Source organism: Nycticebus coucang, chromosome 14, assembly GCF_027406575.1.
Source record: "Nycticebus coucang isolate mNycCou1 chromosome 14, mNycCou1.pri, whole genome shotgun sequence".
Classification (NCBI taxonomy): Eukaryota; Metazoa; Chordata; class Mammalia; order Primates; family Lorisidae; genus Nycticebus; species Nycticebus coucang.
Window position 1 is genome coordinate 60,676,337 of NC_069793.1, and position 27,123 is coordinate 60,703,459.

At 37.6% G+C, this 27,123-nt stretch overlaps 1 protein-coding gene and 1 pseudogene across 1 annotated transcript; one reads left to right on the plus strand and one right to left on the minus strand.

The window, feature by feature from the left end:
* Positions 1-7,000: 7,000 nt before the first annotated feature.
* On the minus strand, positions 7,001-7,960 carry LOC128565946 (olfactory receptor 56B1). The gene has a single exon (XM_053562817.1). It carries the CDS (start codon positions 7,958-7,960, stop codon positions 7,001-7,003), a length of 960 nt encoding a protein of 319 aa, XP_053418792.1.
* Positions 7,961-11,609: 3,649 nt separating this feature from the next.
* LOC128564435 (FAST kinase domain-containing protein 2, mitochondrial-like) lies at positions 11,610-14,960 on the plus strand (annotated as a pseudogene).
* Positions 14,961-27,123: the final 12,163 nt, after the last annotated feature.

Consider the following 27,123-nt stretch of genomic DNA (forward strand, 5'->3'; position numbering starts at 1 on the left):
GAGTTTTTCACTTGTATGTGTATGTATTTTGTCTGCTGGCTTCATGGCTTCATGAGTACATTGGATATGTATTTTTCCATTCATTTGATATTTTATTAAAGAGAATGTCTCATCCAATGTATTCACCCCTACTATGAAACTAACTTAGGACCTTCACATGAAAGCTATAACCCAGTTACAACCTAAGAACAGGGGGAAGGGGGAAAGTGTGGGGAGGGAAGGGGGAGGTGGGTAGAGGGAGGGGGATTGAAAGGATTACACCTGTGGTGCATCTTACAAGGGTACATGTGAGCCTTGGCAAATGTGGAATGTAAATGTCTTGGCAAAGTAACTAAGAAAATGCCAGGAGGGCTATGTCAACTAATGAGATGAAAATGTGTCAAGTATTCTATGAAACAAGTGTATGATGCCCCATGATCATATTGATGTACACAGCTATGATTTAATAAAAAAATAAAATAAAATAAAGAGAATGTTTCAAACTCTATTCAGGTTAATACAAAAGATGGAAAGTCTCATCTGTTTATGGCTGAATAATATTCCATGATTTAGGTATACCATAGTTTATTAATTCATTGATGGGTTGATGGGCACTGGGTTGTTTCCATATCTTGACTATTGTAAGTTGACTTACAATAAACAATATAGTGCAAATATCCTTAGGAGAAAATGTTTTTTTTTTTTTTTTCCTTCTGGGTAGATGCTTACTAATGAGATTGTGGAGTCAAATGGGAGGGCTTATTTGAGTTCTTTGAGTATACTCTATACTTCTTTCCAAAGATATTGTATTAATTTGCAATCCCACCAACAATGTAAAAGTATTTTCTTCTCTCTTCATCTGCATCAGCATCTGCAGCTTTGGAACTTTGTCATGTAGACTATTCTCACTGGGTTTTGGTGATCTCTCAGGGTGGTTTTGATTTGCATTTTTCTGATGAGTAAAGACACTGAGCATTTTTTCATTTGGTTGTTGGTCATTTGTCCCTCGTTCTCAGAGAAAGTTCAGTTCATGTCTCTTGCCCAATGTGTATATTTTATTAATTGGAAAATAGAACTTAGTTTTGAAAGGAATACAATCTTAAATTCTATAATGTAAGGTAAATTATGAAATGCCTTTTAATATACACTTGTTATATATGTATTTGACAAAAAGCTTGGGTAACACCATTTTAAATCCTAAATTCCACCATTTTCAACAGACATTATTCTGGGTCCCATCATTTGGACAACATTCTTTAAGACCTGTGGAGCTGGCTGTGGTCAACTGAAGAAGAGTAAAGTTAGAAATAGCAAGAGACAAACAGAAAAGACACACAGAATAGAATTTTCCAAAGTGGGAATCACAGGGGACCACTGCTAGCTTGTGGGATTCACTGAGGTTATCCCTAGTGTTTTTTACACTCTGCTTCTATCAGAGGCTATTTGCTCATTAGCTGAGAGGGTAAGCTGAGAAAGGGAGCAAACATATCAGCAGTTCCTCTGAGCAAGCATATTAGCTCCTATTATTTCTATAATCATTAACTTTAAGGGTCTGAGCAGCCTTGAGATATCCAAAACAGGAGCCTGTGTGGGGGCAGCCTCCTATGTATGGTTACAAACACAGATTCCTGGGGGGGAGCAGGTTTAATCTCACTAAGTTCACTGTGGAGTAAAACACCACTGGTGTCAATTTCCTCTGAAGAATTGGTATGAAAGAAAAATTTTCCTCTGATCTCCACCACAGAGGGTCTTCCTCTGTGATAAGGGATAGGAGCTCTTTTAGCTCTTTAGCATACTTCAGGGATGAGCTGTTCCCTTAATCTCTGCTCTGATCAAATACAAATCTCCACAATGGGTATTTGCTTTTGCTGTTCACTGGGCAGGAAACAGCCTAGTTAATGTTTCTTGCCAGGCTTTGCACATACCCTTCTCTTCAGCCTTTGTTTCTTCAGAGTGTTCAGAGACCCAGCAGGGGTGTTTGCAAGCTTTATCCCCTACAGGTCAGGCTTCTAGGAAAAGCAGGAAACTTTCTCAGATGAGAAATTTAGTGGCAGCTGGTTTGAAGGTAAACCAGCTGACTTTTTTTTTTATTCCAACTTTTTTAGCTTATTTCTTTAGTTTTCTCTTTTTCAGGGGGTGTTTTCTCTTGCTAAGAATGGGGTCTTCGGTCCCTATTCTGCCTACACATTACATATTAAACACATTCACAAAAGGACTATCCCTACTATTAATAATAAATAAAAGCATGTTATACATTTACATATATCTTTATTTTATCCATTTTTTCTGTTCTTGGATATGTAAGTACTTTTATTTCACAGAAAATGACACAACAAATATAAATGTAGGAAATAATTTTAGCAAAGTTATTTAACATTATTTTTATTATTTTATTTATTTATCTATCTATTTATTTATTGAGACAGAGTCTCACTGTGCCACCCTTGATAGAGTGCCATGGCATCACAGCTCATAGCAACCTCAAACACTTGGGCTTAAGCGATTCTCTTGCCTTAGCCTCCCAAGTAACTGGGACTACAGGCACCCACCACAACACCTGGCTATTTTTTGTTGCCTTGATGTCATTGTTGCTTAGCTGTTCCAGGCCAGGCTCAAACCCACCACCTTTGGTGTATGTGACTGGTGCTGTAATCACTGTGCTATGGGCACTGAACCATAACATTATTTTTATTGACATAAAAATTCCATAACATTAAATGACCATGTAGAGTTTAGTGTAACCATCATTACTACCTAATTCCAAAATATTTCCATTATGTCAAAAAGAAACTCCATAACATTAGTTAGTTTCTAATTATTGCTCTGAGTATCCATCCCCTGACAAAAACTAATTTACTATTTCTTTTTATAGACTTAACCTATCCTGAATATTCGTTTTAATGGAATCACATACTAAGTAACTTCTATGTCTAGTTTTCTTCACCAAGTTCAGCTATTTTAGAGTTCATGTCTGTTGTAAATTGTGCCAATACTTTGTCTTTGTTGGTTTGTTTGCTTAAGGTTACTTTTTAATCCAGTTTTACTTCTTTACTATACATTTTCTTTTCTTTCTCCCTTCCTGTTCATTACCCTTCTCATCAGTACCAATAAGCCGTTTCAACATCTAAACTCTGAGATAAGGTAATTTACATTGAAGGAGGTAGTGAGTAAAAAAAAGTAGGGGAAGGAAGTGAAAAAGAAGAAAACACACATGAGGAGAAATCCACACAAAAATTCTGCCAACATGATAAAACAAAAAAGAGCAATGCCCACCCCCCCGCAAGAAACAATAAGGCAGCTCCCACAGAGGATTCCACCTATAAAGAATTAATGTAAATGACAGAAAAGGAATTTAAAATGCGGATGGTAAATTCAATAAAGGGAATTAACAAGAAAGTGGAAAAACACAACCAAAAAAATGGATGAAACATTTGAAGAATATAGAAAGGGATATGGCAGAAGACTCAATCAGGGAATTTAAAGATGGATGCAGTAGTAGTCCTCAACAGACTAGCCCATAGAGAAGAAACAATCTCAGAGCTAGAGGATAAAGCTCTATAGCTAACCCAAGTAGTTAAATAGGCAGAAGAGAGAGAGAGAGAGAGAGAGAGAGAGAGAGAGAGCAGAGCATTTTTTTCAGAGAATTATTAGACTTCATGAAGTATTCAAATATACAAATAATTGAAGGAGAAGAAGCACATCCCAAAGGAATGGAAGCCCTGCTGGGTGATTTCATACATTAAAATTTCTCAGGTTTCACTAAAGATTCTGAAACACCCCTTTAAGAGGCATATTGAAACCTGAGTCCTCTCAACACAAATAGAGCATCTCCAAGACACATTGTAATGAACCTGTCCAAAGTCAAAGTCAAAACAAAAGAGTAAATTCTGTAAGCAGACAGAAGTAAGCACCAACTGACCTACAAGGGTAGATCCATGAAGGTGACAGCGGACTTTTCAGCTGAAACTTACCAAGCCAGAAGAGAATGGCAATCTAATAAAACCTTCTTAAACAAGATAATTTTCAGCTTGGAATTATGGATCCTCCTAAACTAAGCTTCAAAATTATTGGAGATATCAAATCTTTTACTGATATGCAAACATCTATAGAGCTGGTCTCATGGCAAATTTCCCACCAGGAAAATAAACACTGAGCTTCCACAATGGCATAAAGGATAAAACTAAGGAATGGACTTTCACAAAATAAGATGACTAAAACTCTGCCACACTTATCAATTCATTCACTATGTGTTAATGGCTTGAATTTATAGTGTATTTTTTAAAAAAGAATTTTTCAATTTTATTTTTTTATTTTTTATTTTTATTTATTTGTTTATTTATTTTTGTAGAGACAGAGTCTCACTTTACCGCCTTCGGTAGAGTGCCATGATGTCACGGGACTCACAGCAACCTCTAGCGCTTGGGCTTCCGCGATTCTCCTGCCTCAGCCTCCCGAGCAGCTGGGACTACAGGCGCCCATCACAATGCCCGGCTATTGAATTTTTCAATTTTAATGTGCTTCAAACCCTAGAAAATTTGGATCCAAATCTAGACTCATCCATAGCACAAACTGGCTCATGTAAAGAGAAAAATGACAACAATTCTTGTTTCCTTTCTCTCTGTCTGTCTCAATCTCTCTCTCTTTAACACAGACATATACGCAGAGAGAGAAAGACTATATAATACACATGCTCAATAATACAGGAAACACTCCTTGTGGAATTCAAATTTCTGAATCAAGAAAAACAATTCCACTCCCTCCATGGCTTCCATTATAAGCCGCTGCATCCTTGCATGACATTATACACTTTTGGCTTGATGTTGGTCTAAATGAAACGTTATTCCTTAAAATGGAAGAATACTCTTGGTTTCCCTACTAAAGAATCTAGAGTTGTATAGAGTAATTGCTCTTCAGTTTAAATCTTAATGAATATTTCGATTCATTAAGTTTTTTTTATTTGATTTACATGAAGGAAACTAAGGGCTACTTTGGAAATCCATGGTCTATATTCCTTATCTCTTTTCATAATATTTTCTCTTCATTTCCTTTATGCTTTGAAATTTTTATTAAGTGGCTGTTTCATAAGTTCTAGATAATTCAGTTCTGCTGGATTATAATTTTTTTCTGGAACCACATGCCATCTCTATTTCATTTCACTGAACTTCTCATTTTTTCTTGGTAATTCTTAGATAATAAAAATATCATATATGTAACTTTAGTCACAATGTCAATCATGTACTTTCTTAAATTGTCTAAGTAACCCAAAATATATTTTTTCTAAGGAAAGTGATTTTATGATCCCACAAGACATTAGGTTTTTCCCTGTATCAAAATCTAATGAAACAAAATATATTCATGTTTGTATGAAAATTCAGACTAATAAGGAAAGTATTTCACATTATTTTCAGCACAGTTTGGAACTGATGGACCTTACTCTTTGTATCTAATGAAAAGGGTTGTGATAGCATACAAGATGTAAAGATGTTCTATCATCTGATATATTTCTACACTAAATTAATTTTCATATTTCAAGAGATATTTTAAAAGTATCTCAGCTAGTTAATGACACATGTTGAGCATGAGTCCAGTGGGAAGCAGCCTGAATCAGATTGAAATATATGACAATAGTAGGCTAAATCTTATTTTTGTTGCTCATTGATCTTGATGTCATGAAAAAGAGAACACTTATATGGTAGGGTTTTCACTAGGATAAAAATTTTATATTAGCCTCATGACTTACAGGTTTATTTCTGATCTGCTAATGATCTCACCTGTTTTGGCTGCCTACATTCTTGTATAGCTATAGTAGAAGAAGCACAAGCAAGAGTCAGGATAGCAGAAGTGCTGGTTATATAAATAAACCTGATGAATTGGTTAGGGTCTCTGCAAAAATCAAAAGGTGCACACAAATATGAGTCCTAAAAGAATTTAAGGAAGTCGCTATTACCTGAGTAGTAGGTAACTCCAATGTTACACAAAGTTGGATATTAAAAAAATGATAGATGCAGGTCATGGATGCCTGCATCCAATATCAAAATGCCCTTATCATGTTCTTGGCCTAAAGGGGAAGGAGAAGAAAAATATTTCACTGAATAACCATAAGAGCTATAGTGACAACAGTTGAATTGACTGAGAAGTGTCAGAACCCTGATGACAAAGCAGGTTGGAAGCAGAATAATATATAGTGCAAATTATATCTCCTTTGTGCTATAATCTTCTGTTGGTGCATGTCATTGGCTTAATTCTACTGAATGTCCTGAATCAAAAAATCTTGACAGAAAATTAAGACCCGTCCTCCTCTGTGCACTGAGCAGTACAGAAAGGGCAGAGAGCACATGTAGGGAGGCAAATGGAATAGGCAACAGATTCTTGTAGGTATATGTGCCTTTGGGATTCCATTTGTTCAAGCTGAGTCATTTTCTCAAATTCTGCTGAAAATTCCATAACAGTCTGGTTTGATTTGGCATGTCTGTGGTGTTTACTGTCCCACCTCTACATTCTATATCACTGGAGTGATGGTTGTTTAGACAAACTGACATTACTCCCATGTTACAGTTAACAACATGAAGCATCACCTGTAATTCAAGACCCAATCACTTATTTATTTGATTGAATAGTTGTTTGTGATTATAGTCATCTTTATTTTAAAGGATAGATATAAATACAAATAATTCTGTTTTTTTATTCTTATAATTTGTTTGATTAAAAGAATACTTCGCCAGAATAAAAATTTCATGTCAGCTTCATGCCTTACAGGTTTATTTCTGATCCGCTAAAGATCTCATCTGCTCAAGATGCCTACATTTGTATATCTGTAGTATTTATATATGTATTTAGCCCTGATCAATACTTTGGAGTTTCTGTGAATGTTTTTTGTTTCCTTTTCCATTCAGAAGTATTCACAATTTTGTACATTTGAATATGAAAATGAATCTCAAAGGCATAAATTTACTTCTATATTCTCTTCAAAACTCCACTACTCCTTTTAGAAGACACTAAAGTTTATATACATAAACTTGTTTTATTTCTTTTGTAAACTCAAAAAAAGCACCTTTTGAAAGCCTTCCCTAAGTTCTCTAGTCCTAAGTGCATAAACTATAGGGTTTAGGGATGGAGGGATGATGTTGTGCAGCACATTGAGCAGAACTGGAACCAAAGGAGCCTGGATCTCTGCCAGGTGAGTTACCGAAATTACTACAACAGTAGTGTAGAAGAAGAGGATGAGGATGAGATGAGAGCTGCAAGTGCTCAGAGCCTTGGATGCAGCTTCAGCAGAGTTCAGTCTAAGTACAGACCGCAGAATAAAAGTATATGACAGTATGATAAGACTAAGATCACTTCCCATTCCAAGCCACGCCAGAATCAATTGGCAAATGCTGTTTGGCCTCCTGTCATCACAAGCCAGGCTTGTGACCCCAAGGTTAGAGCACAGACAATGATCAATTTCATTCCTGGAGCAATAATTACGCTGGGCAGCAAGTACAGGCACAGGAATGACAAACAAGCCATTCCTAAGCACCATGAACAGGGTAGATTTTATGATTAAGGAATTGGTGACAATTGATGGATAGCGAAGAGGGTGACAAATAGCCACATATCTGTCAAAAGCCATGCAGAGGAAGATACCAGACTCCATGCCAATAAAGCAGTGAATGGCATAAATCTGAGCAAAGCACTCAGGAAGGCTGATGGCCTTGGCATCAAACCAGAGGATGGCCAGGATCTTGGGCATGATGGTGGTGGCTAGGCCCATGTCCACCACAGAGAGGATGCCTAGGAAAAGGTACATGGGCTGCTGCAAAGAAGGGTCCTTGCAGATGGTGATGATGATGAGGATGTTTGCTCCAATTGCTGAGAGGTAGAGAGGAGCCAAGGGTAAGGACAGCCAGTGCTGCCAGCTGTGAATGCCTGGAAGTCCCAGAAGAATGAATTCAGAGACCTGGGATTTGGAGCTATTGGAGGCTTTGAGAGATGCAGGCATGTTTTCCTATGAGAGAAAATGTTTTTAGAAGTTGCTTTCTCTGAGCATATTTATCATTAAACATTATTTTGAAACTGTCTTTGTATACTATAGTTTGGTGTATAATAAAATGAATTTGGCCATCCATCTCTTACAATAATTTAAGATAAATTTCAAAGAAATTCTATGATTTTAGAAGCAGAAAGAAAACTTAAAAGTCACAGTGATTAGCATTGAATATCGAGGGAAATTTCAGCACGAATATAAAATCTTTATTTATATTGTTCTTCAGTATATCACCACGCAAACATGATTTTAATTTTTGTCGATTTATTTATATCTTCAGAAATTTTGTGGAATCCAGTGAATGCTTTGTTTTCCTTATATTTATTTAAATGTTGGTTAAATCAGGTGTGTATTCCCTTATAACAACTTAATTTCTTAGAATTTGAAATTATGGGAAAGAATTCAGTTTTTCCACTATTTCACATTAATATCCGTATACCCTAAATGGTTTATATAACTTTCCCAAAGTTTGTCTTTATAAACTTCTAAAGATAACAAACACATGAAAAAATGTTCATCATCTCTATATATTAGAGAAATGCAAATCAAAACAACCCTGAGATATCATCTAACCCCAGTGAGAATGGCCCACATCACAAAAATCTCAAAACTGCAGATGCTGGCGTGGATGTGGAGAGAAGGGAACACTTTTACACTGCTGGTGGGACTGCAAACTAGTACAACCTTTCTGGAAGGAAGTATGGAGAAACCTCAAAGCGCTCAAGCTAGACCTCCCATTTGATCCTGCAATCCCATTACTGGGCATCTACCCAGAAGGAAAAAAATCCTTTTATCATAAGGACACTTGTACTAGACTGTTTATTGCAGCTCAATTTACAATCGCCAAAATGTGGAAACAGCCTAAATGCCCACCAACCCAGGAATGGATTAACAAACTGTGGTATATATATACCATGGAATACTATTCAGCCATTAAAAAAAATGGAGACTTAGGCTGAGGCAAGAGAATCGCGTAAGCCCAAGAGTTAGAGGTTGCTGTGAGCCGTGTGACGCCACGGCTCTCTACCCGAGGGCGGGACAGTGAGACTCTGTCTCTACAAAAAAAAAAAAAAAAAAAAAAAAAATGGAGACTTTACATCCTTCGTATTAACCTGGATGGAAGTGGAAGACATTATTCTTAGTAAAGCATCACAAGAATGGAGAAGCATGAATCCTATGTACTCAATTTTGATATGAGGACAATTAATGACAATTAAGGTTATGGGGGGGAAGCAGAAAGAGGGAAGGAGGGAGGTGGGTGGGGCCTGGGTGTGTGTCACACTTTATGGGGGCAAGACATGATTGCAAGAGGGACTTTACCTAACAATTGCAATCAGTGTAACCTGGCTTATTGTACCCTCAATGAATCCCCAACAATAAAAATAAATAAATAAATCAATCAATCAAAAATAAATAAATAAATAAATAAACTTCTAAAGATGTGCAAAAATAAACCATGTTTCATATTGAGGGAAAAATAGCTTTTTCTTAATATTCTATTTTCTGAGCACTTCTGAAAAGGATCCAAAAAACGAACTTAAATAGAATTCAATGATCACAGCTGAATTTTTCAATCTCAGTCATAATAGAGACATGTTTAGTATATTATTTTTGTAACTGAATATAAGGTCATAAAAATACACAATTTAGTTTAAAACATCTATTATTATTATGGTATGAGCACAAAATTACATCTATCCTCATAAATTTGTTAATGCTGAATATAATAAATATAAGCACAATGTTGTACTGCAGATCTCTAGAACTCATTCATCTCATATAAGTGAAATTTTATATTCATGCAACAGCAATTCTATCCTAATTCAGAAACAGAATTACTTCACCATAATATTGAAAAACTGCTTAGAATGCTCAAAATCATCTTCTAAATCAGAATTATTATTTATCACTAAGTTCTGTTTTCCAAGTGCTTTTTATTCTGTATGGTTGCCCTACAAGCCAAGCCTGGAACTAGCAAACCAGCCTATCCTTACCAGAAACAATTGCTTCTTTTTTGTCAGTTTGTTTCTTTTTCCTCACTCACATTCACTGTCTTTAGTAATATTGCTTCTATTACTGCCTGGAATAATTGTTTCACATTTTCCATGCTTCGTTCCTTCTTCCAGCAATGTAATATTTCAAAAATTAGTTCTTACTTGCTTAAAATAATTTACTTTTATATAAAGACCCAACATCTTTATTGTGAATAAGGCACTAAGATACAGCAAACTGAAATGAGTTTTACCTCTTTAACTTTACTGTATTTTACCCTAAAGATACACATAATATTTGGTCTTTGCAAAATGTATTGATTTTTTGAAAGGAATTTCATTCTCAATATATTTTCCATGGTGGAAGCTATTTTAGGTTTATGAGCAAGAGAAAAACACAACAGCAACCTTTTGTGCCAAAGGCTTAAAATGGTATCTTTAAAGTAGGATGCTAGAAATTTAATTATATTAGCTTTGGGTTGATTGTTGATATAATTATTGTTAAATAAAGAAAATATGTGGTAAAATAAAATTATGGTGTCATCAACAAGAGAAGATTTTTATTCACAACTGGATGTGTTTCTTTGCAGATGTTTCTTGCTGCCTCTATCTTTGAACGGACATATACTTCCTAAAGATGGTAGTATCTTTTGTTAATGGTGGATACAATCTGGTTGAAGAGGAAAATCATACAAATGTTTTTACAGTTGGTCTTGTTTGGATAAAACTGTCAAAATTGTGTTATTGGTTTACTCTTATTATGAATGTACAGGAAAGCCTGAAGGTCCTTGCATATATAACACACAATATCAGATACGTGTGCCCCCTACTGGGCCAGCCGTTTGCTACAATCCTTCTGAACCCCCCAGAGCAAACTGAATTTGCTATATGGTATATTGATATCCCTAGAAAGATAATAACCCAAGTTATAAAATTAGGAAAACCTAAACAAGTAAAAAAAATCATTAATAACAAATTTTCAATATATACAAAAAAAGAAAAAGAAAATCATCTAAATGTATCCATGGAAAAACTCAACGAAAAAAAGACAGGTCTCATAAACAGCTAATTTCTCTTTGGGCTTTCAACTAAAAGTTCTGACATAACTTCAGCACTATTATTTCTCCCTTTAGTAGCTTAGAAGTGTGTAAACCATTTTAGACCTGGGAAGGTCTGACATTTTGGCCAACTTTTATTTATTACTTTATATCCTCATATCATGCAAACCTTTATCTTTGATAATTTCACATTTTCTTTTAAATTTTTTTTCCTAGTTGATACAGGTATGATAAAGTTAAGAAGGGTATGTTTGAGCTCACAAAAAGGGAATTATTGTAGTATTTAGTTTTTTTAATTTAGTATTTAGTAATTTTTAATACTAAATTGTATTGACATAGAATGTGATTATGCTGTGTAAAGCAGTGAATATATTTAATAATAAAGATAATTCAGCAGGTTTTTATAAACAAGGTAACTTCTCATCCACCATAAAAGCCTGCTATTTTAGTTCTAGTCTCAACCTCCTTTTAAAGGCTTCCAGATTTCTGTATCTGGGGTAGAAGGAAGGCTCAATGTCTTTCTCCTGCTGCTACCAAAACAATGTAAAGTTTACAATGAGGCATCAAATGAGGTAGGATTTAGCCAATGTGACAACGAGAAGGTTTAGTACTTACTGTAATTATGAGCAGAGACTTAAAACGTTCCTGACGATTACAGAAGTTTCCTTCTGGGAAAATACAGAACTTTTTGAGAAAGAAGGCTTCACATGTGATAAAAATTATTTTCTCATCTGAAATATAGCACAGATATTATGTTCTTCTGGAATTTATGAGGAGCAATCAGCTCATTGGCCTAAGGAAAATAGACCTCCTTTGGAGACTTCATATGAGAAGGTCCCAAAGAGAAAGCTGAATTCCTAGGATGATAAATCCCAAGAGAAGAGAAAGCGGATCATAGCAGAGATATGGTGCCTGTTAATATATTTGAAGTATTTACATAAACAAAATAATCTTAATTTATTAAATGAAGATAGGATTAAAATGTGCTAGAAACATTATTTTATTTCTATAAATTTATGGAATACAAGTAGAATTTTGTCATATGCAAAGATTGCATAATGGTGAAATCAAACTTGTTAAGGTATCCATCACTTCAATAATGTATATTGTGCCCATTAAGTAGTTTCTCATCATCATCCACATCCCTCCATCCCCATCATCATCCCCATCCCCTCCACTTAATCAATTCAAAGCTAAGTCTTCACTGTCCATTATTCTGTACCTTATGTCCATTGTGTACACATTATTTAGCTTCTGCTTATAAGCAAGAACATGCATATTTGTCTTTTTCTGCCTGAGTTGTTTCATTTAAGATAATGGCCTCCACTTCCACCCATGTTGCAAATGGCTTTATTTCATTTTACTATGACTGAATAGTTCTCTGTTTTATATATTTACTACCTTTTCTTTATCCAATCATCTGTTGATAGATATTTAGGTTGATTCTCTATCTTTGCTTTTGTGAATAATGCTTGAATAAACACAATGGTAAAGTTATATTTTTTATATGATTTATTTCTTTTGGGTAAATACCCAGTAATAGGACAGCTGGATCAAATAGTAGTTCTAATTTTAGTTTTTTGAGAAATATCCATAATACTTTTCATAGATGTGACATTAATTTACATTACCATCAGCAGTATTGTAAAAGAGTTCCCTTTACGGGTGGTGCCTGTGGCTCAAGGAGTAGGGCGCTGGTCCCATATGCCGGAGGTGGCAGGTTCAAACCCAGCCCCGGCCAAAAAACACCAAAAATAAATAAATAAATAAAATAAAAAGAGTTCCCTTTACTCCACATCTTCTCCACCTAATTTTGTTTATCATTTTAAAAATTGTCATTCTACATGGCGGCACCTACATAAGCCTCAGTGTCCTGCTCTAAGTAATGGATTCAACAAAGTAAACTTTCATCATGAAGTCTCCAATGAAAATGTTCTCACCAATGAAACAAAACCAACCCCTATTAGCTACAGAAAACTATCTCAAGAGTGTAATTCTCTGAGTGATGTGTTGGATGCATTTTCAAAAGTGCCTACATTTCCTAGTAGTAACTATTTCACAGCAATGCGGACAGTGGCCAAAAGGTTATATGATGACCAGAAGCATTGTGAAAAACAACTGATGTTTAGCCACCCTGCGTTTAACCAGCTCTGTGAACATGTAATTAGGGAAGCCAAGATTATGCACTATGACCACTTTTTGTTTATTCTTCATGGTATCGTGAAGCTTGGGATCCCTCAGAACACTCTTCTGGTACAGACTTTGCTGAAGGTGATCCAGGAACATATCAATGAGTGTGATCAGAAATGTTTTTCAGTTCTGTCAGCTCTTTTAGGGGCAATGGAGCCATGCAAGACTGTGCATGTTCTTCAAGTAGGATTAAGAATATTAGTTGATCAGCAAGTCTGGAAAATAAGACGTGTCTTCACTTTACAAGCTGTGATGAAATGTATTGGAAAATATGCACCAATAGCTCTTAAAAGGAAACTGGAGATGAAAGCCTTGAGTGAATTATATAGATTTTCTATTTTGAATAGCCAGTACATGTTTGAGGCACTAGCTGCCATGAATCACTGTTATATTACACTCTTGAATGAATGCAGTTAAGACGGTCATTGATAATATCCATGGATATCCTTTTAAAGTAATGCTGAACATACTACAGTCCTGCAAATATCTGTGATATTATAATTCTTATCTCTTCGAGGGAATAGCAGACTATGTGGCTGCAACTCATGACATCTGGAAGTTGAAACATGTTATATTTCTCCTTCTGTTATTTGAAAACCTTCGTTTTTTGGGTGGCGCCTGTGGCTCAGTCGGTAGAGCGCCGGCCCCATATACCGAGGGTGGTGGGTTCAAACCCGGCCCCGGCCAAACTGCAACCAAAATATAGCCGGGCGTTGTGTCGGGTGCCTGTGGTCCCAGCTACTCGGGGGGCTGAGGCAGGAGAATCGCTTAGGCCCAGGAGTTGCAGGTTGCTGTGGGCTGTGTGAGGCCACAGCACTCTACCGAGGGCCATAAAGTGAGACTCTGTCTCTACAAAAAAAAAAAAAAAGAAAACCTTGGTTTTTGATCTGTTGGTTCAATGGACTTGTTAATGGTGAAGATAGTAAAGGAACTTGAATCCCTGGACATGAAAAACATCGTCTCCGTTCTTCATGTGTATTCTTCTCTCAACCATGTCTGCAAATATCAGAACAAAGAACAGTTCCTAGATGTGATGGCTAGTGCTCTGACTGGCTGTCTTTACCACATCTCTTCTGAAAACCTCTTGAATACTGTGTATTCATTTTGCTTAATGAATTATTTGCCTCTCACCCCTGTTAATCACCTGTTCCAAAAGGATGTCATAAGTGAGCTGCTGAGAGCACATGACATGGAGAGAAGTGTTCTCAAGCTTCATGTATACTTGTATAAAACTTGATGATACCCCTTATGACAAGGCCATAGACCTAGCACTGCCACAGATGGCCAGCGGCACCACCAGATCCAAACACAAAGGTTGCAGAAGTACTAAGTCCCCTTCTGGGTGGTGGAGGATACTTCTCAAAAAATGTACAGCTGACACATAAGTACTATGTTGATTTTGAAATCAGAATGGATACCAACAGGAGTCAAGTGCTTCCATTTTCTGACATGGATGTGACTTCTGCTACAGATATTCAAAGAGTAGCCATGTTATGTGTGCCTAGTGCTTCTTACAGTTTGGGTTCGAGCCACCCCAGAGGATTTCTTGCTATGAAAATGCAGCATTTGAATGTAATGGGTTTTCATGTGATCTTGGATAATAACTGGGAGATGGACAAACTAGAGATGGAGAATGCAGTCACATTTTTGAAGACCAAAATCTATTCAGTTGTAGCACTTCCTACTGCTGATACAAATTTGCAAAGTGCGTGTTAAAGTAAAAATCAGCCTTTTTATTCATAGGGGGGCGGCAGGAAAAGCAGAAAGAGTGAAGGAGGGAGAGGGGAGGGGCTTTGGTGTGTGCCACACCTTCTGGGGGCAAGACATGATTGCAAGAGGGACTTTACCTAACCAATGCAATCAGTATAACCTGGTTTATTGTACCCTCAATGAATCCCCAACAATAAAAAAAAAATATAGGATACATGCATTGTAAAAAATTAATAAAGATTATAATTCAATTCTCAAAAAAAGTCATTCTGACTGTGTAAAATGAAATCCCATGGGGGATTTAATTTGCATTTCACTAAGATTAATCACGTTGAACATTTTTCCATATTCCTGTCGGCCATTTGTATGTCTTCTTTTGAAAAAAGTCTCTTCTTGGGGAGGTGGAGCAAGATGGCAGCCGAGTAACAGCTTCCTTGCATCTGGGCACTGTGAGTCTGGGGAGATAAGATTTCAGGCATCTATGGCTGGTGAGAACTGCCTATCATCACTCCTATGAGGATACAGGGAGTCAGCGAGAGACTTCTGGACCCCAAGAGGAGGACTAAAACAGTGGAAAACCGGCAAGTGGTCGCGTGTGTTCAATCCGTCTAAACCCGCCCACAACTGTAAGTTCAGTAGCAGCGAGAGTGCAAACCAGAAAGGCCTTACCTGTGAACTGTTTTGATGTCCTTGGGCTTGGCACTGAGTTGAACTGCCTTGAGGAAGGCCTGAGTGGGAGTGGGGAGAACTTTGGCCATTGTCTAGGGTCCCAGTCTGAGCCGCTGAGTCAGACGGAGCTAATAGTGTTTGGCGGTGGGTCACACGGAACCATTGCCAGTGATCTGCCCCGGCAAGCTCCGCCCTCAGGGTCGCAGAGCTAGAAACGGGTGGGAGCTGGTAACCCAGCAACCAAGTAGCCTAAGGGTGGGGTCTGAGCCGCCTTGCAGCCCTAACCCTCAGGGGCAGAGTGAGACCGGTTTTGGCACACTGGGTAAGCGGATAGCCACTTCAGCAGTGATTCCAGCGAGAAAGCTGGGAAAGCTTCTGCTCAGCAAGTTTACAAGTTCAAAGTGCCTTTTAAGTTGGCTGAAGAGAGATTTAGGGTGTCTACCTATTGGGGTTTGAGAAATCAGCAGCCTCCCGTCGTATCAGAACTGTGACTAACATCTCATACCCCAGAAGACCACATGTTGCCCAGACAATATTCAATAACATATAAAAACTGCTTTGTTTTTGGTTGTGTATTTATTTCCTTTTTTTGTTTGGTTGGTTTTTTTTGTTTGTTTGTTTTGACGTTGTTGATGTTCTTTTGTTTTTTAATTTCAATCTTTTCCATACAGATCCCTTTTTCTTTCTCAACTTTTCTAGTTTAATTATAATTTCCCATTGCTGCCTTTTTGAATAACTACAACTTCATTTTTGCTAGTGTTTCTACCGCTATCATTTGGTTTTTCACCCAATTGTATCCCCGTAAAGTTTTCTGTTTGCTTGTTTTGGTTTGATTTATACCATTTTTGTCTTTCGTCTCTACTTGGTGGAGGTGGGGTACTGTGTCTGATCAGGTTAGCAAATAGCTGCTGACCTCAAGGGAACCACCCAACTGGGCACTCCCAGAAGGTGGGGTTTTTTAAGGTTGTGTCAAAGTACCCTACTGTACACCTATATTGCCCTGTCTCCCTCTTTCTGTACCTCTCTTCTTTTTGTCAATATTCCTTATCCCCACCCCCCTCTCCTTTCTCTATCTTTCTTTTTTTTCTTATCAATAGGTCCTCCTTTCGTTCATCCCTTTTTTGCTCCTCAACCTTCTCACCCTTCTGGTCCTGTAACCCTTACTCCACAGGCACAAGAACTTAAAGAGCAAGAGGAAGTGAAAGGAAAATTAGGGCAAGGAAACAGATAAAAGAAATCACTCATGAGGAAGATCAGCAGAAAACTCCAGGCAACATGAAGAACCAGTCCAGAACAACCCCGCCAAGGGACCATGAGGTAGCTACTGCAGAGGATTCCACCTATACAGAAATGTTAGGAATGACAGAAAGGGAATTTAGAATACACATGTTGAAAACAATGAAAGAAATGATGGAAACAATGAAGGAAACTGCTAATAAAGTGGAAAATAACCAAAAGGAAATCCAAAAACAGAATCAAATCAGAGATGAACGATATGAAGAATATAAAAAGGATATAGCAGAGCTGAAGGAAATGAAACAGTCAATCAGGGAACTTAAAGATGCAATGGAAAGTATCAGCAACAGGTTAGACCATGCAGAAGAAAGAATTTCTCAGGTAGAAGACAAAGTTTTTGAGATAACTCAGATAGTAAAAGAGGCAGAAAAGAAGAGAGAGAAAGCAGAACGTTCACTGTCAGAATTATGGGACTTTATGAAGCGTTCCAACATACGAGTTATAGGAATTCCAGAAGGGGAAGAAGAATGCCCCAGAGGAATGGAAGCCATACTAGAGAAAATTATAAATGAAAATTTCCCAAACATCACCAAAGATTCTGACACACTGCTTTCAGAGGGCTATCGGACCCCAGGTCGCCTCAACTCTAACCGAGCTTCTCCAAGACACATTGTGATGAACCTGTCCAAAGTCAAGACAAAAGAAAAGATTCTGCAAGCTGCCAGGAGTAAGCGCCAGTTGACCTACAGGGGCAAATCCATCAGAGTGACCGCAGACTTCTCTAATGAAACTTTCCAAGCAAGAAGACAATGGTCATCTACCTTTAATCTACTTAAACAGAACAATTTTCAGCCCAGAATTCTGTACCCTGCTAAGCTAAGCTTCAAAATTGACGGAGACATCAAATCATTTACGGATATACAAACATTGAGGAAATTCGCCACAACAAGACCAGCTCTACAGGAAATACTTCAACCTGTTCTGCACACTGACCACCACAATGGATCAGCAGCAAAGTAAGAACTCAGAAATCAAAGGACAGAACCTAACCTCCACACTGATGCAAAAGATAAAACTAAGCAATGGACTCTCACCAAATAAGACGAATAGAATACTACCACACTTATCAATTATCTCCATAAATGTTAATGGCTTGAATTCCCCACTGAAGAGACATAGATTGGCTGACTGGATTAAAAAACACAAGTCATCGATTTGCTGTCTGCAAGAAACACACCTGGCTTCAAAAGACAAATTCAAGCTCCGAGTCAAGGGTTGGAAGACAATTTTTCAGGCAAATGGAATTCAGAAGAAAAGAGGAGTTGCAATCTTATTTTCAGATACATGTGGATTTAAAGCAACTAAAGTCAAAAAAGACAAAGATGGTCACTTTATATTGGTCAAGGGAAAAATACAACAAGAAGACGTTTCAATTCTAAATATTTATGCACCCAATTTAAATGCTCCCAGATTCTTGAAGCAGACCTTACTCAGTCTGAGCAATATGATATCTGATAATACCATCATAACAAGAGACTTTAACACACCTCTTACAGAGCTGGACAGATCCTCTAAACAGAAATTAAACAAAGATATAAGAGATTTAAATGAGACCTTAGACCAACTATGCTTGATAGACGCATATAGAACACTCCACCCCAAAGACAAAGAATATACAGTCTTCTCATCACCCCATGGAACATTCTCCAAAATTGATCATATCCTGGGACACAAAACAAATATCAACAGAATCAAAAGAATTGAAATTTTACCTTGTATCTTCTCAGACCATAAGGCACTAAAGGTGGAACTCAACTCTAACAAAAATGCTCGACCCCACCCAAAGGCATGGAAATTAAACAATCTTCTGTTGAATAACAGATGGGTGAAGGAAGAAATAAAACAGGAAATCATTAACTTCCTTGAGCATAACAACAATGAAGACACAAGCTACCAAAACCTGTGGGATACTGCAAAAGCAGTTTTGAGAGGAAAATTCATCGCTTTAGATGCCTACATTCGAAAAACAGAAAGAGAGCACATCAACAATCTCACAAGAGATCTTATGGAATTGGAAAAAGAAGAACAATCTAAGCCTAAACTCAGTAGAAGAAAAGAAATATCCAAAATCAAATCAGAGATCAATGAAATTGAAAACAAAAGAATCATTCAGAAAATTAATGAAACAAGAAGTTGGTTTTTTGAAAAAATAAATAAAATAGATAAACCATTGGCCAGACTAACTAGAAATAGAAAAGTAAAATCTCTAGTAACCTCAATCAGAAACGATAAAGGGGAAATAACAACTGATCCCACAGAGATACAAGAGATCATCTCTGAATACTACCAGAAACTCTATGCCCAGAAATATGACAATGTGAAGGAAATGGATCAATATTTGGAATCACACCCTCTCCCTAGACTTAGCCAGGAAGAAATAGACTTCCTGAACAGACCAATTTCAAGCACTGAGATCAAAGAAACAATAAAAAAGCTTCCAACTAAAAAATGCCCTGGTCCAGATGGCTTCGCTCCAGAATTCTATCAAACCTTCAAGGAAGAGCTTATTCCTGTACTGCAGAAATTATTCCAAAAAACTGAGGAAGAAGGAATCTTCCCCAACACATTCTATGAAGCAAAAATCACTCTGATACCAAAACCAGGAAAAGACCCAAACGAAAAGGAGAATTTCAGACCAATCTCACTCATGAATATAGACGGAAAAATTCTCAACAAAATCCTAGCCAATAGATTACAGCTTATCATCAAAAAAGTCATTCATTATGATCAAGTAGGCTTCATCCCAGGGATGCAAGGCTGGTTTAACATACGCAAGTCCATAAACGTTATCCACCATATTAACAGAGCCAAAAATAAAGATCACATGATCCTCTCAATAGATGCAGAAAAAGCATTTGATAAAATCCAGCATCCTTTTCTAATTAGAACACTGAAGAGTATACGCATAGGTGGCACATTTCTAAAACTGATTGAAGCTATCTATGACAAACCCACAGCCAATATTTTACTGAATGGAGTAAAACTGAAAGCTTTTCCTCTTAGAACTGGAACCAGACAAGGTTGTCCTCTGTCACCTTTACTATTCAACATAGTGCTGGAAGTTCTAGCCAATACAATTAGGCAAGACAAGGAAATAAAGGGAATCCAAATGGGAGCAGAGGAGGTCAAACTCTCCCTCTTTGCTGACAACATGATCTTATACTTAGAGAACCCCAAAGACTCAACCACAAGACTCCTAGAAGTCATCAAAAAATACAGTAATGTTTCAGGATATAAAATCAATGTCCACAAGTCAGTAGCCTTTGTGTACACCAATAACAGTCAAGATGAGAAGCTAATTAAGGACACAACTCCCTTCACCATAGTTTCAAAGAAAATGAAATACCTAGGAATATACCTAACGAAGGAGGTGAAGGACCTCTATAAAGAAAACTATGAAATCCTCAGAAAGGAAATAGCAGAGGATATTAACAAATGGAAGAACATACCATGCTCATGGATGGGAAGAATCAACATTGTTGAAATGTCTATACTTCCCAAAGCAATCTACCTATTCAATGCCATTCCTATCAAAGTACCTACATCGTACTTTCAAGATTTGGAAAAAATGATTCTGCGTTTTGTATGGAACCGGAAAAAACCCCGTATAGCTAAGGCAGTTCTTAGTAACAAAAATAAAGCTGGGGGCATCAGCATACCAGAGTTTAGTCTGTACTACAAAGCCATAGTGCTCAAGACAGCATGGTACTGGCACAAAAACAGAGACATAGACACTTGGAATCGAATTGAACACCAAGAAATGAAACTAACATCTTACAACCACCTAATCTTCGATAAACCAAACAAGAACTTACCTTGGGGGAAAGACTCCCTATTCAATAAATGGTGTTGGGAGAACTGGATGTCTACATGTAAAAGACTGAAACTGGACCCACACCTTTCTCCACTCACAAAAATTGACTCAAGATGGATAAAGGACTTAAATTTAAGGCAGGAAACAATAAAAATCCTCAAAGAAAGCATAGGAAAAACACTGGAAGATATTGGCCTGGGGGAAGACTTCATGAAGAAGACTGCCACGGCAATTGCAACAACAACAAAAGTAAACAAATGGGACTTCATTAAACTGAAAAGCTTCTGTACAGCTAAGGAGACAATAACCAAAGCAAAGAGACAACCCACACAATGGGAAAGGATATTTGCATATTTTCAGTCAGACAAAAGCTTGATAACCAGGATCTATAGAGAACTCAAATTAATCCACATGAAAAAAGCCAACAATCCCATATATCAATGGGCAAGACACATGAATAGAACTTTCTCTAAATACGACAGACGAATGGCTAACAAACACATGAAAAAATGTTCATCATCTCTATATATGAGAGAAATGCAAATCAAAACATCCCTGAGATATCATCTAACCCCAGTGAGAATGGCCCACATCACAAAATCTCAAAACTGCAGATGCTGGGGGGATGTGGAGAGAAGGGAACACTTTTACACTGCTGGTGGGACTGCAAACTAGTACAACCTTTCTGGAAGGAAGTATGGAGAAACCTCAAAGCACTCAACGTAGACCTCCCATTCGATCCTGCAATCCCATTACTGGGCATCTACCCAGAAGGAAAAAAATCCTTTTATCATAAGCACACTTGTACTAGACTGTTTATTGCAGCTCAATTTACAATCGCCAAAATGTGGAAACAGCCTAAATGCCCACCAACCCAGGAATGGATTAACAAGCTGTGGTATATGTATACCATGGAATACTATTCAGCCATTAAAAAAAATGGAGACTTTACATCCTTCGTATTAACCTGGATGGAAGTGGAAGACATTATTCTTAGTAAAGCATCACAAGAATGGAGAAGCATGAATCCTATGTACTCAATCTTGATATGAGGACAATTAATGACAATTAAGGTTATCGGGGGGGTAGCAGAAAGAGGGATGGAGGGAGGGGGGTGGGGCCTTAGTGTGTGTCACACTTTATGGGGGCAAGACATGATTGCAAGAGGGAGTTTACCTAACAATTGCAATCAGTGTAACTGGCTTATTGTACCCTCAATGAATCCCCAACAATAAAAAAAAAAAAAGATCCTTTCTTATGCAAAAAAAAAATAATGTAGTTCCATCCCTTTTCATTAAAGACATCATCTTGCAAAAAAAAAAAAAAAAGAAAGAAAAAAGTCTCTTCTTGTCTTTTGCCCCTTATTTTTTTTCTTTTGCCTATTATTTAATATCATGATTGGGGGGTTTATTGAGTTGTTTGAGTTCTTTGTAAATTGTGGATATCAAGCCCTGTTGGATGCATGATTTACAAACATTTTCTCCCATTCTACAGGCTGTCTGTTCATTATATTGTTTCTTTTTACTGTGCAGAAGTTTTTTAGTTTAAGTTCCAGTTGTCTATTTTTTGTTTCTATTGTATTTGCTTTTGTGGTTTTCATCATGAATTCTTTGCTTAGCCCAGTGTATAGAAGAGACATTATTTCTGGATTCTCTATTCTGTTCCACTGAGGTATGTGTCTATTTTTATACAAGTATCATGTGTTTTTGGTTTCTACACCTTGTAATATGATGCTTCCCACATGGTTCTATTTGCTCCAGATGCTTTAGCAATTAGGGCTATATTTTGGTTCCAAAAAATGTTACGGTATTTTTTTTTCTAGTTCTGTGAAAAAATGACATCGATATTTTGATATTCAATTGCATTGAATCTTAAGATTTCATTGAACAGTTAGGTCAATTTTTTAAAAATAATTTTTCCCACCCATGAGCAGGGATGTTTTTCTAATTTTTGTGCCATCTGCAATTCCTTTCATCAATGTTTTGTAGTTTTACCTGCAGTGATCATTCACCTCCTTGGTTTAATAAATTTCTCTGTATTATATTTTTGGTAGCTATTACAAATGGAGTTTCTTTATTTGGGTCTCAGCTTGATGATGTATAGAGATGCTACTGATTTTTGTACATTGATTTCGTATCCTGCAACTTTGCAGAATTCATTCATCAAATCTATGTATTGTTTTGATAGATTCTATAGGCAGTTTTACATATAAGATCAGTGAACAGGAATAATTTTACTGCATATATTTCAATTCAGTCACTTTTTATTTTTCTCTTGCTTTGTGGATATGGCTAGAACTTCTAGTACTATGTAAATATATATTTATGAATGTATATATATGTACATATATATTTTTAATTTCTGAGTATTATAGTGATACGAATGTTATGGTTACATGAATTGAAAATAAAAACTATAAGTAAATCAGATATGCAGTGACAACCGTAACTCAAAGATGGGGTTAAACTAGGATGAGGTGGAGATGATAAAGAGAAGTGGATAAATTTACAAGTTATGTTAGAGGGAAAAATTGATAATATGTAGGACCTAAGAATAATTCTAATGTCCTGGTATGTACAGTGTGAAGAAATATGCTATTCATTACCTAAAGATGATTGGAGAACTATGAGATTGTACAGGAAGAGAATAAGTTCAGGCGAGGTCATGACGAACATGAGGTGCTTTCTCTGAAGAACACAAGTGAAGCTTATTTATCAACCATATGGAAAGGTACTTCCAGAGAGTGAAGGAGTCATTTCAGAAAAAGAGTTATTAGTATATTATTTAAATCATTTGAGTGTTTGAATTGACACTATTGGCTCAGGCACATTTGCTAGCTAGTGAGGACAGCCAGGGAAAGAATGGGGCTAGCACCTGCAGGAGTGGACCCTGACATCTGAACTCTATGAATGTGAGAGAAAAAAAGGAGAAAAAAATAACCTATTTAGGACAAATACAGAGTGTTGTTTTAAAAGGAAGTAAATTTATTATGTTTTAAAAGGACGTAAATTTATTATGCTACTCTGTTGGCATTAAAAAGATGTGGTTTGAAGTATTTTTTCTGTTGTTGACTTCTTGAAGGGTATAGAAGACTTATGTAAAAAAAAAAAAACATTTAATTTTTGAGTGTACAAGCAAAAAGATATACTCAGATAAGTTACAAATTAACATATAGGAAGCAAAAAACAATTTTCCTGAATTTTGTCCAAATTGGAAATATAAGGCAGAAGTTAGAAGGGATATAGAGTTGTTTGAAGTAGAAAGTAGAGTGGTGGTGATTGAGGGTGGGGTCCCAGGTTGGTGAATGAGCCGATGTTGACCAAATGGTACAAAGGGTACAAAACGTTCAGTTAGGCAGGAGGAGCAGCTTTCCAAGATCACATGTACAAGATGGAGACATAGTCAGTAATAGTATCTATAATAATATTCTATGTACTTTCATGATGAAAGCATTGATGTTCTCAAGGAAAAAATCAAATTATATGAAGCTATATGTACATTAAATAGCTTGATTAATAATCATTACACAATGAATACATGTACAAAACACTGCAATGTGCCCCATAAATATAAAAATTATTTTTGTTGATTAAAAATTAAAATTTAAATAGAAAATAAAAATAAAATTTTACAGGTTTTTTTATTTTTTTATTTTTTATTACATTAGAGCTGTGTACATTAATGCAATCATGGGGTACCATACACTGGTTTTATATACAATCTGAAATACTTTCATCAAACTGGTTAACTTTTTTTGTTTTAAAATTGGGAGAATTGGGGGCAGAGACAAGATGGCTGACTGAAGCCAGCTTTCCACAGAGGCTCCCATCCAGAAGGAGAGTTAAGGACAGAAATTTAGCAAGTAACCTGGTGGATTAGACCTGCACCAAGAGAGAAGGTTGAAGAATGCACATCAACTATGCTGAGGCAAGTTGCAAGCCCAAGGATACAAACAAAAGGTATAAAATCCATCACCAAGCAGACAGGAGTCCCCTCCCGCATGAGAATGGCTCAGAGTGCCCCACAAACAAACGAGCAGAGTTCAAAGGTCCTCCCACTACACTCCATGGGAGAGACACTCTAAAAACTGGACCTACCTCCCCACTAGGGTGCCACGGCGTTCTCCTGCCAGACATACAACTGTATAAAACTGTATATATTCTCTACCTGCAACTCTGAGATCCCAGCACTCCCCTCCACTCTCACTCTGAGGTCCGGAGGGCTGTCCCCCAGGAGTCCAGATTTTTGGGTGATTTCTGAGGGTTGTGGACAGGGCTTGAACTGCAGCTGCTCAGTGCTGGCTCTGGGGCATGGGAGTTAGGAGAGAATGGTCAGCTGAGAGGGAACCACACCAGAGTGACAGAGTCCCAAGGCGCAGAGCAGCAGCTGTTTTTTGGCAAAAATAGGGCTCATTCCTGGATATTCCAAAGCCACACCCCCTGTCTCCCTGGGCAACCAGAGAAGACTGGGCATCTTCCCAGGTGGCAACTACCATGGAACAGATCTGAGATGGAAAGACAGGCCCCATGAGTAAAGGGTTTGCCTGAGGTGGTACTGACCTGGGTGGAGTGTGGGGACTAGAAATGCACACACAAGCTGGGAAGTTCCCAGGGCACGGCTGACCCAGAGAACTGCTTTACTGAGCCTAAGATGCACCCAGCCCTCAGGGGATCATCGGCCTATAGACAAAAGAAGACAGGAGGCTAGAACTGACAGGTAACCGAATACAAACCTGCAGAAGCAAAGACAGGGCATGAGGCACAGTCCCTGGGAACTCAAAACAGCTTCTCTTCTGCAGGGGAATTTAGCAGGGACGGAAACAAATTCCCGCTAAGTTGTTCTGTTCTGTTCTGTTCTGTCAGTAACATGAATCAGGGGCGGGGCTGAACTGAGTGAACACCCTCTAGCCTCCATCAAGTGCCTGAGGTTGTCAGGCCTCACCTCCCCCTGCTAGATAGAGGCAGAGCGCAGCAGCCTGGCTGAGCAGAAATAGATTGCCTTGTGATTCAGGCAGGTGCAAACCCCTGGAGTGTCTGCTCATTACAGGCAACTAAGTTAATGCCCTGCGGGACTATCAGTGACTGGGTGTGACTGAGGTGCAAGGTGGGGAAGGAGGCATCAACCTTCCCAGACTGATCTATTTGCTGGGTGGGTCCTCCTGACTCCACAGAGCACTGGAGCAAGCCATATCAGGGTAGTTGCCAGAGACCTTTTAAACTCTCCTACCTGAGACAGGTGCTGACAGAGACAATTGATTTGGACCATTTGAACTGAGCTAATCATCTGAGGACTTCAGGTGGTGCCCTGGTTGTGTGGTGTAAGAAGGTTTGATTTTCCTTTTCCAATTGTTGCCTGTGGTGGGTGGGGTGACTTAATTGCTGGTATTTCTCCACAGCTGAGACTTCAACCCAGAGTAACTGTTTCACTAGGGTCGAATAGAGACCAGCTGAAAAAAAGACAGAACCACTTAGCCCCACCAAACCAAACAGTTTTCCAGTTTCTCAGGCCACAGCACTGTACAGTTCCTTGACAAAGCTCCAGGGGAAAAATCAAATGGTGTAAAATAATCATAGGGCAAAATCAGCGGAAAAATCCTGGTAACATGAACAACCAGAATAGATCAACCTCCCTGAGGAAAGATAAGGCAGATGTAACTGAAGATCCAATTCATAAACAGCTGGCTGAGATGTCAGAATTCAAATTCAGAATTTGGATTGCAAACAAGATTAATAAAATGGAGGAAAATTTGGAATTAGAAATTTGAAGAGAAATTCAAAAGTTGTCTCAAGAATTTAACGAATTTAAAGACAAAACCACCAAAGACTTTGATGCACTGAAGCAAGAATTTACAGCCCTCAAAGATCTGAAAAATATAGTAGAATCCCTCAGTAACAGAGTGAAGCAAGCAGAAGAAATGATTTCTGACATTGAAGACAAAGCCTTTGAACTCTCCCAAACTCTCAAAGAGGAAGAGAAATGGAGAGCAAAAATGGATCATTCTCTCAGAGAGCTCTGGGATAATTCAAAGAAGGCTAATGTCCACCCCACTGTAATCCCTGAAAGTGATGAAGTGGCCTCGCAAGGCACAGAGGTCCTTCTCCATGAAATTATTAAAGAGAATTTTCCAGACATGCCTAGAGATTCTGAAATTCAGATAGCAGACAGTTTCAGAACCCCAGCACAACTGGGGTTCACCCAGGCATATCATAATTAACTTCACTAAAGTTAATATGAAGGAGAAAATTCTGAAAGCAGCCAGACATAAGAAATCCATTACCTACAAAGAGAAGAATATTAGAATGACTTCAGATCTCTCTGCTGAAACTTTTCAAGCAACAAGAGGGTAGTCATCGACTTTTAATCTCCTAAAGCAAAATAACTTTCAACACT

Coding starts and splice junctions, on each gene's coding strand:
- LOC128565946 (XM_053562817.1), bottom strand. CDS start 7,960: ATGCCTGCATCTCTCAAAGCCTCCAATAGCTCCAAATCCCAGGTCTCT.